The 13,656-nt window shown below is 40.5% G+C and overlaps 1 protein-coding gene across 2 annotated transcripts in view; it reads right to left on the minus strand.

Annotated features, from left to right (window-relative positions):
- Positions 1–8,142: 8,142 nt before the first annotated feature.
- The window catches only part of IQGAP1 (IQ motif containing GTPase activating protein 1), a 424,957-nt gene continuing 419,443 nt past the window's right edge, over positions 8,143–13,656 (minus strand). For both annotated transcript variants that reach the window (XM_069222592.1, XM_069222593.1), the window contains one exon: positions 8,143–10,356. In XM_069222592.1, the coding sequence (XP_069078693.1) occupies positions 10,243–10,356 (114 nt within the window). In that variant the 3' untranslated portion in view covers positions 8,143–10,242. The remainder of the gene's footprint in view (positions 10,357–13,656) is intronic.

Below are 13,656 nucleotides of genomic sequence, written 5' to 3' on the forward strand. Positions count from 1 at the left end.
CAAGTGTATCTGCAGCCAACACATGCGATGAATAGTATGTTATCCCTGCAGATAATCTGGTTTCTGTAGCCTCTTCAATGACACCCGTATCAAAAAGCCCTACCCAAGGCCATAGCTGCCAAGGCTTCTGCACCCAAATAAAGTGTTGAGTTAAAACTCACTGCACCATTCTTTTGGGTAGTTTTGAGACCCAGTCTCTTGTGGCATGGGGAGTGTGTGCATAGTGCGGGCAAAAACTTCCAACAACCAACCAGACCACACTAGGATCACCCAAAGGCTATACCTTGTGGCTTTGTGGATAGAGGTACTGAGGCAAAGTGGTGGCTTTTGACCATCTCTTCATCTAGCCTTCGGGTCATGGCCTAATGCCATGCTCTAATGACTCTCTGTCAGTGGTCAAAAGCCATGCCCTGCTAGAAGAGCATGGTTGGTATGCAGAGGGCTAAGCCATGAGGATCAGGGAGAAATCTGCAGCGTGCTGTTAAAAGCCACACACTGTATTCAGAGACAATTGGGCACAAGCAAAGGCGGGGCTTGATGGTAGGAGTATGGAGTGTACTGCACAAAGGAAAGCCACACCCATGGATGCAGGGCACGACAAAGGTCATGTTCTCAAGAGGAGTGGGAAGATTATTTTTCTATAGGACAGGTCTTATACCCCACCCTCATGTGCACAGCTGGTTGTGATTTGGAAGTATCCTCCAGTTGAGTGGGAAGAGTGATTTTTCATAGGCCAGCTGTTGTACCTTCAGCCTCCTATGCACAGCTGAAGGTTGTGATCTGGAAGCATGAGAGACAGAACAATGGCTGCTATAGGTCAAACTCATGCTCTCATAAATGATCCCATCAATTATATCATTGTGCCATAACTCTGGTTTTCACCAAATTTAATCACAGTATCAAGCCTGCATTCAAAGTGTTCAGAGACATCTAATGCTTGTGAGTGCAAATGCAGCGGCATATTGCTGGTGCTACCACAGCCTAATCACTACATTTAAATTATTTACTGTATGTAATGTGCAGAACTGCAAACACATCATTTTATCAGGTTCACTTATTTAGTGGCAAAACATCTGGATGTTAACTAGAGGCATACGACTGCTTTTAATGCTTGTCACAGATAAGCCATACACATGAACAAAACTGCAGCAGAATTTCATTACCATGCAATACACAATGTATTTGAAAGTTAGCAATGTGATACTAGTTTCACCTCAAGTGGTTTGAAAGAAAAATAATTTTTTTCTCATGACGATGGTTAGTTACTGGTTTTCATGGAAACCCACCACATCCATTAGTGATTAGCTGATATATTTATATGGCTTTATCTGCATGCATATGATGCACGCCTACATCACGAGCCGCACAGGGAGGGTGTATGAATAAGGTTGTGATGATACCTTTAAAGCATTTTTTAATGGTTTTTAATAACGCACAATAGTGTGTAATCTCCTTAACGAATCATAGCATCTCTAATGCTTTTTTCTGTGAGTCTTCACATTTGTATATTTTTAATGGCTGGTAATGTTACAATGTGGTGCAGACTACAAAACGTAAATAATTAAAACAAATATGGTCAATGAGTCACCTTAAAATGTAAGTTATTGTTTTTATAGATAAAAACACTGTTGTTCTGTCCACAAATCGTCTGTGTGTGTACACACACACACACACACACACACACACACACACAAACAAACAGATGAGTGGGTAGTTCTACTCCTGGATGAATAGGGACAACCATGGCTCAGAGTGATAATTAGCATGATGACATTTGTTCTTTCATGTTACAAAGTTATCGTCCCTTGAATTGTGCGCCATAATTGTATGACTTTCCTTTGAAGTGCTCAATGATTAGCAGAGTTTAAAGTTTGCTTTATTAATATGCAAATAATTATTTTTATAATGCCATCTACGGCTTCAGGCGACCTATTCATAGGTCTTGTGGCTCTATATGTGAACAGAATATCTCAATTATATTGATGGATTTTTACACAATTACATGTGATATATCCTCTTGTATGCATATGGCACTTGACATTTTGAGAATTCCTTTATCTAATAGGATACTTGCAAACCCTTACAACATTGCTTGGTGTGTGTATGGGAACAAGTACGTTACTTACCCTGGAAGCATCTATTCATAGCATGTAGTGCTGCAGATTCACATGCTATGCACATTCCTGCCATCTAGAATTGGGCTGGGACTTTTCAAGTTGTTTTTCTCGAAGAAGCTTTATGGTCAACGTTGTACGTTGTATCTCCTCCTTGAGGTACTGTGCATGTTCAATGGCTCCTTTTTTAGACTGATTTTTTTTCCTCCCATACGCTATGTATGTTGTTAGCTAAGTTAGCGTTTGGTGTTGAACATGTTGAAAGTTCTGTGTATTTGTGTGACCACTTAATACATGCCAGGGGGGCAGGAGGATGCATGTGAATCTGCAGCACTACCAGCCATGAATAGATGCATACAGGGTAATTAACAAACTCCATTCGTAGCATGTGTTGGCTGCAGATACACATGCTATGCATAGATTGTAAAGAAGTACTTCTCTCGCGGTGGCTTAGGCTTTAGATGGTGCATTTGCTTGAAATAATGTGTGTAGAACTATCCTACTAGAGCCTGTTGGCTGGCTTGCACATCTACAGACCACTGCTTGGTAAAAGTGAGTTGGTTTGTCCATGTTGCCGCTTTACAAATGTCTGTTAGCAGGATATTTCCTAAGAAAGTCACTGATGCTGCCTTTTTCCGTGTTGAATAAGGTCTTGGTATTGAAGGTAGTGTTCGTTTTGCTTTGATGTAGCAAATCTGTGTACATTTTACTATCCATCTAGCGATTCCAGCTTTTGAGATTGGATTGCCTTTCTGTGGATTAGAAAAAGCAACAAATAGTTGTTGTACTTTCCTGAATGTATTTGTTCTTTCTACATAGTACATAAGGGCACATTTTACATCTAGTGTATATAATGCTCTTTCTGCGAATGTTGCTGATTTTGGAAAGAAAACAGGTAAATCTAATATTTGATTTCAATGGAAAAGCAATACGACCTTCACCAGAAACTTTGGGTTAAGAGTAAGCAAACGTTGTCTTGAAATACTTGAAAGTAAGGTTCCTCAATAGTGAGTACGTGTATTTCACTGACTCTTTCTAGCGATGTAATGGCCTCGAAGAATGCCACTTTCCATGTTAAGAACTGTATGTTTGCATTTGTGTATTGGTTCAAAAGGTGTAGACAGTCTTGTTAACAGAATGTTCAGGTTCCACGTTGGTACAGGAGGTATACGTTGTGGAATCACAAGTCCCTCCATGAATGCTTCTATGACAGATATATGAAAAGGAGATTGGTGTTTTCTGTTTTGTACATAAGCTGTGATTGCTGCTAAGTGCAGGCGTACAGATGTGCATGCTAAATGTGCTTTTTGTAGATGTAACAAGTAATATATAAGTTGTTCAGATGATGATGGCCTTATGTTGTTTGCAGCACAGTAGTGGCCAAAATGTTTCCATCTTGCGGCATAACACACCCTTTCGGTTTGTCTTCTGGTTTTCCTTTAGAATGTTCATGCATTCCTGAGGTAAATCTATACCCAAATAATATGACCTCATGACCCAGATTACAAGACTGAGTTACTGTACATGAGGGTGCCTCACACTGCAACCCCAGAGTAAGAAGATCTAGAATGTTGGGTAGCTTCTTGTGAGGTACTAGCAAGAGGTCCAGTAGAGATGTGTACCAAGCTTGACGTGCCCATGTTGGGGCTACGAGTATCATAGTTAGTGAAGTCTGTCTGAATTTCCTGACCACGTAAGGAATGAGTAGGAGAGGCAGAAAAGCATACACAAATTCCCCTGACCCTCCATAGTGGTTGCCTGGATGCAAAGTTTTGGCATTTTGCATTTCCTACAGTGGCAAAGAGATCTATTGTTAGTGCCCCCCGCCACTGGAAGTATGATTGTATGCTTTGAGTGTGAATTTCCCACTCGTACTTGTTGTTGCCTTCTGCTTAGTAGGGCTGCTACTGGGTTTTTCCACTCCTGGTATGTGCTGTGCTAGAAGGTGGACTGTGTGTTTGTTGGCCCATTTCCTTATGACTTATGCTAGCTGAGATAGTTGTAGTTAATGGGTCCCTCCATGTTTCTGGATGTAGTACAATGCTGTCATATTTTCTGTTCGCGGGAGGACATTTTTCCCTGACATATTGGGTAGGAATGCTTTGAGTCATTTGAATGGCTAGCAGCTCTAACATATTGATGTGCAATGTCTGTTGTTGTGGAGACCAATGTCCCTGTACCACAATAACTGCATATGAGCACTCCAATCCATGAGGGATACATTTGATGTGATTGTTATCTGCGGGATTAGGCCCCTAAAGGCTCTTCCCACTTGTGTGTTCTTTGAGTTCCACCATTGTCGTGCCTGATGACGTTGGGTGAAACCTTGCTTGTGACCACAGTGATAAGCACAAGGCGTCTAATGTGTAATTTTGCCTGTGGAACTGTTGCTATGCAAGATGCCATCACATCTAGAAGACACATCACTGTTTTGACTGTAGATGATGAGGCTGAAAAAGAGCCAGTTGGTTCTGGAGATTGAAAACCCTCTGTGGATTAGGGGCATGTTTTTGCTGGGACTGAACTGAGTATGGCTCTAAGATAAGGTTGTACCTGGAAGGGCTGTAGAAGGGATTTAGTGGCACTGATTGTAAACCCCAATTTGTGTAAAAGATTAATTGTGGTTTGAGTGTCCTGTAGACATTTCTGTTGGCTGGAAATCTTGATCAGCCATTCGTCTAAATAAGGAAATTCATATGTTTTCTGTTCTCTATAGCTAGACATTTTGTGAATATCCGCAGGGCTGTTACCCTGAATGGTAGTACTTTGAATTGATAGTGACGTCCACTTACCACAAACAGGAGATATCTGTGATGTGCCGGTGCATTGGGATATGAAAATATGCATCCTTAAGATCTAATGCAGTCATGAAGTCGCCTTCCTGTAGTAATGGTATTACATCTTGAAATGTTACCATGTGGAAATGTTCCGATATAATGTACCTATTGAGAGTGTGCAAGTCCAATACTGTACATAGTGAGTGGTCCTTTTTGTGTATCAGGAAACATAGGGAGTATACCCCTTTTTTGTGATGTTTGAATGGGACAGGTTCTATTGCCCCTCTTTGTATCACAGCTTTTACTTCTTCCTTTGACAGCTATGGATGCTGTGGATTTATTATGTGTCTCTTTGGTGGGATATTTGGTAGTTGTTGTTTTTGTTCCAGGCATTATCCCTGACTGATGATATCCAACACCCATTGATCTGGTATTAGCTCTGGCCACAACTGATGAAACTGCTGTAGCCTTCCCCCGCCGACAGCTGATTTGTGATTGGGGGAGAAGTGTTGGGGAGGCACTGTTTGGTGGTAGAGGCTCCTTTTGAGGGTGTGCCTGTACACTTTCCTCTAGATTTGTAGCCACCTCTATAATACCTACTTTCTGTTTGTTGGTGTTACTGTTGTTGTTGTCATTGATATGAGGGGGCCTACGAAATTGAGGCCCATCTCCCTTGGTAGCAGCAAAAGGGCTGCTGTTTTTCTGATGTAGTTTGCAAAAGACACAGTGATTTCTCTGTGTCTGTGTCTTTTTTATCTGTTCTAATTGGTTGTCTACTTCTGGGCCAAAAAGATGTTCTCCATTAAAAGGAATATTAATAATGTGCTGTTGCACTTCTGGCTTAAAACCTGATATACATAGGCATGCATGCCTACAAAGCATAACAGTGGAATTAATGCCTCTTGATGCGGTGTCTGCATTATCCACTGCACATCTGATGGTTGCATTGGAGATCTGTTAACCTTCAGCCTCCAAGTCTTTTTCTCTCTTCCTATATTATTTGGGGAGATGTTGCATTACATCTTGCATTTCGTCCCAAGTTGCCCTGTTGTATCGAGACAGTAATCCCACTGAATTTGCAATTCGCCAGTGGCTGGATTGTCCTGTAGCCATTCGTTTACTTGCAGTGTCGATGCGCTTACTCTCCTTGTCAGGAGGTGGAGCATCCAAGTGCCCTGGAATGTCGTTATTTTTCTTGCCGCTGTGACCACTAGACAGTTTGCTGTAGGATGACCCCTCATATATATTGGGTCTGAAGGTAAAGGCCCGTATTCTCTTTCAATTTGTGGAGTAAGCAACCTGGATTTCACTGGGTGCTTAAAGAAGTCCTTTGAGACATATAACATAGAACCAATCATAGGAAGATAAAAGTGCGCAAAAGTATCTCCACCAAGAACTCTGTTTCTTTCTCTGTGGTTTGCATAGGGAGTTTATGATATTCTGCAGCTCTCTGTATGACACTATGGTAAGATGAAGTGTCATCAGGTGGTGAGGCTTTTGTAGGAACTGGTGGCTCTATATCACTATCAGGCAGAACCACGTCATATTTGTCCCATGGATGTGGTCTGAAGTGTATCTCCCTGTGAATCTGAGTCATAGTACTGGTGAAGGCTATCCCCGCCCCCTCTTCCTGTGTAGGTGAGGGTGATCTTGATTGTGAGGATCGAGGTTGGTTGAATATAATGGGGCTTGTGGCCCTATGTTCGGTAGCCACTCTCTTTGGTGGTGGTATTCTGAATACCACCACCAAAGAGAGTCTTGTGCATGTCTTTTGCAAATGTGTCTGTATGTTGTTTCTTTTGAATATATTTGTGTAGTCCTTCAAATGCATTGCCTTCTTCTTGTGGCACTTGTTTTTGTGTTGTTTTTGCTTGTTTCTCTGGTGCTGTTATTATGGCAGAGGACGGCGTCTTTTATCTTTACTATCGTTGGTACAAGGCTTTTCTTCTGCATCGAAGAGTGACCTTGTTGTTTTTCTTTTGACAATGCTGATGGATGCCTGGGTTCTGAGTGACTGGATGACAAGCATTTCTTTGGATCCAATGACTTTTCGGGTGTTGAAGCCGGGTTTGTCTTATTTGGTGCTGATGCATGTGTCTCTGCCGACGTGTGCTTCGGTACTGAAGTGATCTCAGTGCCATCCACGTGATATGGCCTTGTTGCCCAGTTAGTACTGAGAACGGTCTTGCCTCTTCTTAAGTCCGTGACATGCTCGATCAGAGACCAAGGGCTGTGGCACACCACAGAATGGAGGTAATATATGTGTAATATTTTCTTTATTCAGGGTGGGTCAAAAGTACTCATGGCCCTTGTTATTGTCTTTATCTTCGGTCCCGTCCCAGCTACCAGAGTCTTCTGTGTACGCTCCCAGACTTGCATCTCTAACTCTTCTTCACCACTGGATTCATCTGAGGTAACATTGTGGGGGGCTTGCGATGACAATCCCACCTTGAGAAGGTATATCAGTGCCATTCAAACCTCGCTGTGTGATTCTAATTGTGAGAACTCTTCCTCGGCTGCTGTCTCTATGTTGCGTGCTAGGCGCAGATCTCTTCTACTTTGCAGCGTTTTCTTATTTTTGAACATGTTGCACGCTGCGCAATTCTGTTCCTTGTGTTCTGGTGATAAGCACAAAGTACAGACCTTGTGAGTGTCCAAGTGGGCGTATTTGGCCCTGCACTGAAGGCACCGTCTAGATAAGCTTTCTTTTTTCGCCTACATTCCCCAAAGATGAACATTCACGATGGATGTAGTTGTCGACTTTGTGAAAATCTGATGTGTGCTTGTTATGTACACTGTTTCAACATGTATCAGAGCCATATGTTTTCGCTGTTTATTTTTGATCTGTAGCTTCTTTTTCTTCCGTAGCCCACGTGGGCGTCGAAACTAATGAGCTCCGACAGTCAGTCCAAACCTGATGCTGTGAAAAAATAGGCCATTGAACAAGCGCAATACTTTGGAGAGGAGATACGATGCACAATGTCGACCATAAAACTTCTTCAACAAAACAACATGCAGAATCCGGCCCAACACTAGGCGGCAGGTGTGTGCATAGCATGTGTATCTGCAGCCAACACATTCTACGAATATATCATTATCATTAGTCTTTAGAAAGAGTGCCACAAAGAAGAGGATTTTAAGAAATATAAGAATGATCATTGAATTAAAAAGACATTTTGATCAAATGAAATCAAGAAAAAGTATAACACGCTACAGTGATGTCACAGGAGAATAATAAACACAAGCAGGTGAACGATTGACCTTTTAATTGACTGACAATGGATACAGAGCAAGGTGGACTAGCTGGCAGATGCTGTATGCAAAATAACAGGTTTGTTGAGTTCAGGCATGTGGTTAAAGTCACAAAGGGTAAAATAATCATATGTTAAGTGGGACACCAATAAATAAAATACTAAGATAACTGCAGTGCTGAGACTTTGAGATAGCTGTATCAAAATATTGTTCATCTGTTGTCCAGCGTTGTCTGATGCAGGAGTGCAGCCTAAATGAATGTACATTCACAAATTATTATAGTAGCTTAGGCTTGTAGCACTGAATTAACTAATTAATCTTTGACTTTTAACAAAAGTTGCATAAATATTTGAAAGACATTTCTTTTAATGTAGGAGTATTGCCAAAACATTTTTAAGGTACTAATGCAAGTGCATTAGACTGTAGAGTGAATGAATTATCGTCAAAAATATTTGCCTGACATTCAAACATTACTGCTTTATAACCTAGCAATAGCTGCCTGCCCCTGAGCAAGCTGCACAGACAAAGCTGAAATGTTTGGAAATAATTTAACCCAGTTTAGTCTTCAAATTACCCCTAAAATGTTGCAATAAACCAAGTTTATTTATAGATTAAAATTGTGTTTTCAAGATACCTTAAACAATATGTAAAACTGTATTCACAATTGTTATAGTTTTAGATAGATTTTTTAAGAAAAATCCTTTCAGCACAGCATAAAATATGTATACATTTTTCTAAAAACAAATTACAAGCGGGGCGCTTTCTTATTCAAAAAGCCAGAAAAAAGAATCTAGTGTTCAAAGAAAAAGCTCTCCACTCCTTTACCAATGAAATGCGACAAAATGTTTTCCTATTTTCAGATAACCCCATCGCTCTACGTTTTAATGCTCCTGTAATACACTGAAAAAAAAAAAATATATATATATATATGTTTCCTACTACGGTCAATTTCGTTAACCTTTGATAAAAAAAGCAGCTGGCAATATAATATAAAATTCTGTGGATGCACATAACATCTATATTGTATGAACATGATAATATTTTCTCCTTACCTCCTGCTCACCCAAGTTAAAGAATATATTTTATTTTTTTAGGAGATGGAAATCAATTGTTTTGTCTTCCACGATGCATAAAATAGAGATTGTGACCGAGTTTTACATTTGTTTTTAAATGTCTATTTAGTACATTTATAAGGCCCCTTACAGTAGCAGGCATGTGAATGAAGATGGGTGCAAATGAATGTGTTATATTAGTTGAAACACTATAAGTTTCAAAAACACGTTTAGCAACACAGATCAAGTAAGCTGCCCCAGGGATCCTTCTGCGTGTTGCCTTTTTCAAACAAGAAAAAGCTTTCACTGAAGGAGTGACCTAAAACCAAATCAACCGACTTCATTACATGAAGCCAGAATCTTGTCTGAGATAGGATACAATACAAAGGACCGCCATGAAAGGAAGAGAGTTGTAAAAGGAACGACTCCTATTTGACTGATTTAATCAGCATTTAACTGGTCTAATCATCACTATGTGAATTCCTCAATAAAGGAACAGCGGGACTCCTCAAATGTTCCATTGATTTAGTTACTGAAACAGACTTCCTGGAGTGCAAACAAACATGTAAAGGCTTCCCAAGGTCAAGAGCTCCAGCACACTTAAAACAAAGAACCATTAAATGCGTCTTGGCACAAAAGTGTCACTGGGTTCTGCAGAGCATACTTGCACAAAACAATCTCTTAAAGCCTGCATCTAGCTATGGAGGCTTTAAACTAATATTACTTTCCCCAATTTGTTTCACTCCAAATTATTGCCTCTGGAGTAAAATATAGGACAATATGTTGTTCCAATCTTTTTTCTCTCAATTGTTGGAAAATATTGTTTCGGCCACAGCAACGCAGAATGTTGAAGTCCACCATAGATTTCCTTCATCGCTGCTAAAAGGTTTTGAAAATGCTCCTAAAAAAAGAGATGCTTGTGAGGATATTTTTGGAGTGTCTCTTAAATAACACAACTTTGCTTTGTCCTCTGTTCAAATGACATCAAAAGGCAAAAGTGCAGCGGTGATCCATCCTTCCTGATTCACGATCTCCCGGGGTACCCCATTACTTCCCATAGAACTTCTTGTTCAGGAGAAAGATGAGGAGGTTCACGTTGACCTTTGCTCTTTCGAACATCTTCATGACAGCCACCCCCTCATACTGCAGCTGCAGAAGGTCCTGTAAATAACAAGGAGTGAAACTGGTGAGTCGTCATCGCATGTCAAAAGAACAACTTTTTACACCGTAAAAATCACGGGTGCGGTCTTTTTTTTGTGCTTACACATAATTCTGCCTTTATTACGGTTTGATTTCTGCACCAACATTTGGGAAGTTAGAAACGATAGGTGCACATGGGACAGCCTCTAAAAATATTTTTTCAGATGTTACAAAGTGTGGATATTTCCCAGTGGGATGTCAAACAGCGGGAGGGGCATCCACATAGAAGATAATATAAAGTGTATATCCCCTTCCTACCTTACAAAAGGGAATCCAGGCGATTCACCCACACCTCCAACCTACCCCACAAAAAACTGCGAAATTGTGAGGGAGTCTTATCTGAACTTCGAGGGTAAGCAGGGTTCCACTTAGACTAGGCAACATACAGCACCGCCACGAAAAGTACCGCCACAGTCCTACTGTACCCCTCACTGCATTCAGGAACCTGCTAAAAAAAAGTCTTTGCTGTGTACGTTTGTCCATGTATACAGCAAAGTTTGCATTTTAGCAGGATCCTGAATTACGTTTTGTTGCGACGAGGACGACAAACAGGGCTGTGGGGTTACTTTTTGTGATGTGACTGTGCATTGCCAAATTGGCATTACATTTTTGTAAACAATATATTGACTGATATAAACCACACATTTATTTCTAGGTTTCTGAATTTCCCAGGCAAAATGTGAGTTTACCTTTAGATCGTGACTCGCGTGTTTATGACCATGTAATCATGTGCTTCCTATCAAACAAATAACAAATAGGACACTGCTGCGCCATTAATTATAAACTAGGACATGCAGAGATCGTTTATTTCTATTCCACACTTCTTGTGCTGATATCAGGAATGACACATAAAGCTGAAGGCAGGTAGTTCTAATTTATTAAAAAAGTGATCTGGTGCATGAGATAGGTGTTTAGGTCATATTTTAACTGTATGAGTGCATCCATTTAATGTATTAAGAAAACATCACTAGTAGGACTCTGACGTGCCTGCCTGGCTGCATGAGCCCTACAACAAATAAATATGTGAAAATAACGTTTCGAATTTCACCCCGTGACTCCTATGGGCTTACAGAAGTCATAGAAAGGTACCCAGTATGCCCTTGGCACTTGGTAATATACCATAAGCCTGAGGCAGAAATGTTTGAATTGTTTACACAAAGTCTCTACAAACATTGGTGACAGTGTCTCGCACAGGAGTTTGCAGCCTCCTGGCAGTTAGGGATTTGGGGCCAGATGTATCAAAGTGCTTTGCAATAAAACTTTGGTATGTAACAAATCCAATTTTTGATTCGGTAACTTGTTACTGAATCGCAAATTGGATTTGTGACAACACACCGATTAGGTATTAGGAAGGGGCATGTCAAGGGCGTCCCTTCCTAATACCGAATCGTAGCGGTATGTATGATTGTTTTGTGAATGCGGTTACAAAACAAATCACAGTTACCACCAATTTCAAATTGGTGGTAACTGATTTGCAAAGGGGAAGGGGTCCCAAAGGGACCCCTTCTCCTTTGTGAATGCATGCAAAAACATTTTTTAAGAGCAGGCAGTGGTCTCGCGGACCACTGAAAACTCTTAAAAAATGAAAAGAAAACTTTTAATTTTTCTATTTTAAACGCATCCCGTTTTCCTTTAAGGAAAATGGGCTGCATTAAAAAATAAAAAAAAATAAAAAATTGCTTTATTGAAAAGCGATCACAGATATGAGGTGGTCTGCTGAGCCCAGCAGGCCACCATCCCTGTGATTGTAGCCATTCACAATGGGTTGTCAATGAATATTAATGAGGTAGGTCCATTCGCGAGCCCCTGCGAATTAGCAATTTGAAACTACTGGAGTTTCCTACATTCCAATAGCGATTACTTAATTGCGATAGCCTCCAGCGACTGCACATATGTACAGACTCGGTGAAGGTGATAACATTTGGTACCTATTGCCTCCGCGGCGTCGAGGAAAGGGGGAAGGCCACCCTCTCTTGATAAATAGTACAGAGACTGTCCATCTGGACATCTGCCTTGTAGAGGAAGACGGTAATTTACCTAAATCTCTGGGTTTCTGGAACTGCATGGACAGACTGTCATAGTGCCAGGCACTGTAAGCTCACGCACAGTTTTTTTCATTTTCTTTTGCTTTGGAGTTTGATTTCGATTCACTCAGTGATGATTAAAAGAGAAAGCAATGCCAAACATGAACTCATTTTTACAGGTATTCTACTAAGGGACTCCATATTACTTCAAAGTTTTTACATTTGTCTTGCATTGTATTTAACTGTCTTTCAATTTATAGAATGTTCACAGTTACAGGAACCACGACAGAGGGATTTTTCCCTTCTTCCAGAATGCAGTCAAAATAATTGTTGCTCCACCCCACCAGACAGTTCGACAATAGTAATCAATGCCCTTTAGTTTGTTGTTTTTAGTCTACGAACTCCATGGTCAATAATAACAAATGCAATTTCATTTGTTATCTGGTACTATTGAACTGACTTAATAGCAGGTAGAACAGGAAAAGGTTTAATGAGAGGACAATCACGCCAGATGTGCCTAAAGTTCCCCAGCTACGCACATCTCCACTCGACGAAAAGTAGTAATGTTGAGGTAGTATCTGTATCTACATATACCAGTCAAAAATTACTTTGCAGCAAGCATCCTTGTCTGCTATGGTGTGAAAGAATGTGTAAAAATCTGGCCATATTTTTCCACTGATTTCCACTTATTTTTTCTTCCAATATTGCATGCCAGTAGGCCTTATAGGAAAAGTGATGTATTGAGAGGGAGTTAATAAGTAATCTATATAAACCAGCGAAACAACATTTAGAGTCCATCAATTTAACAAACTCTACAATTGAAAAGAGTTCTCTGGCAGCTGCAGCTTTAATGTTGAGATGTAAGACCCAATGTTGAATGTGAATAGCGGTACCTTACAGTTTCATCTCGGCCAAAACGCTGTATACATATCTCAAAGGAGATGATTTTTTTTGCCCAGAAACATCAGAAATCAAAAGATAAATACCCTGCTTTCATTAATCTAACTGCCTGGATTCAAGGATGGTGTAATAGCTGAGGGATTGTGCACAGGGGTGTGCGGGTAGGGATGGAATTCAAACAAAGGTGCCTAGTCAGGGCTATGACAGCACTAGTGGGAATACTTCTATAAATATGAAGTGGTCTATTTGTCTTGGGTTTCCATAATAGGCTCTATATAGTTCTTCCTACTCTGCTCTGTCCATAAGCACCGAGTACTTATTTGTCTTTCATAGTGTC

Source organism: Pleurodeles waltl, chromosome 3_1, assembly GCF_031143425.1.
Source record: "Pleurodeles waltl isolate 20211129_DDA chromosome 3_1, aPleWal1.hap1.20221129, whole genome shotgun sequence".
Classification (NCBI taxonomy): domain Eukaryota; kingdom Metazoa; phylum Chordata; class Amphibia; order Caudata; family Salamandridae; genus Pleurodeles; species Pleurodeles waltl.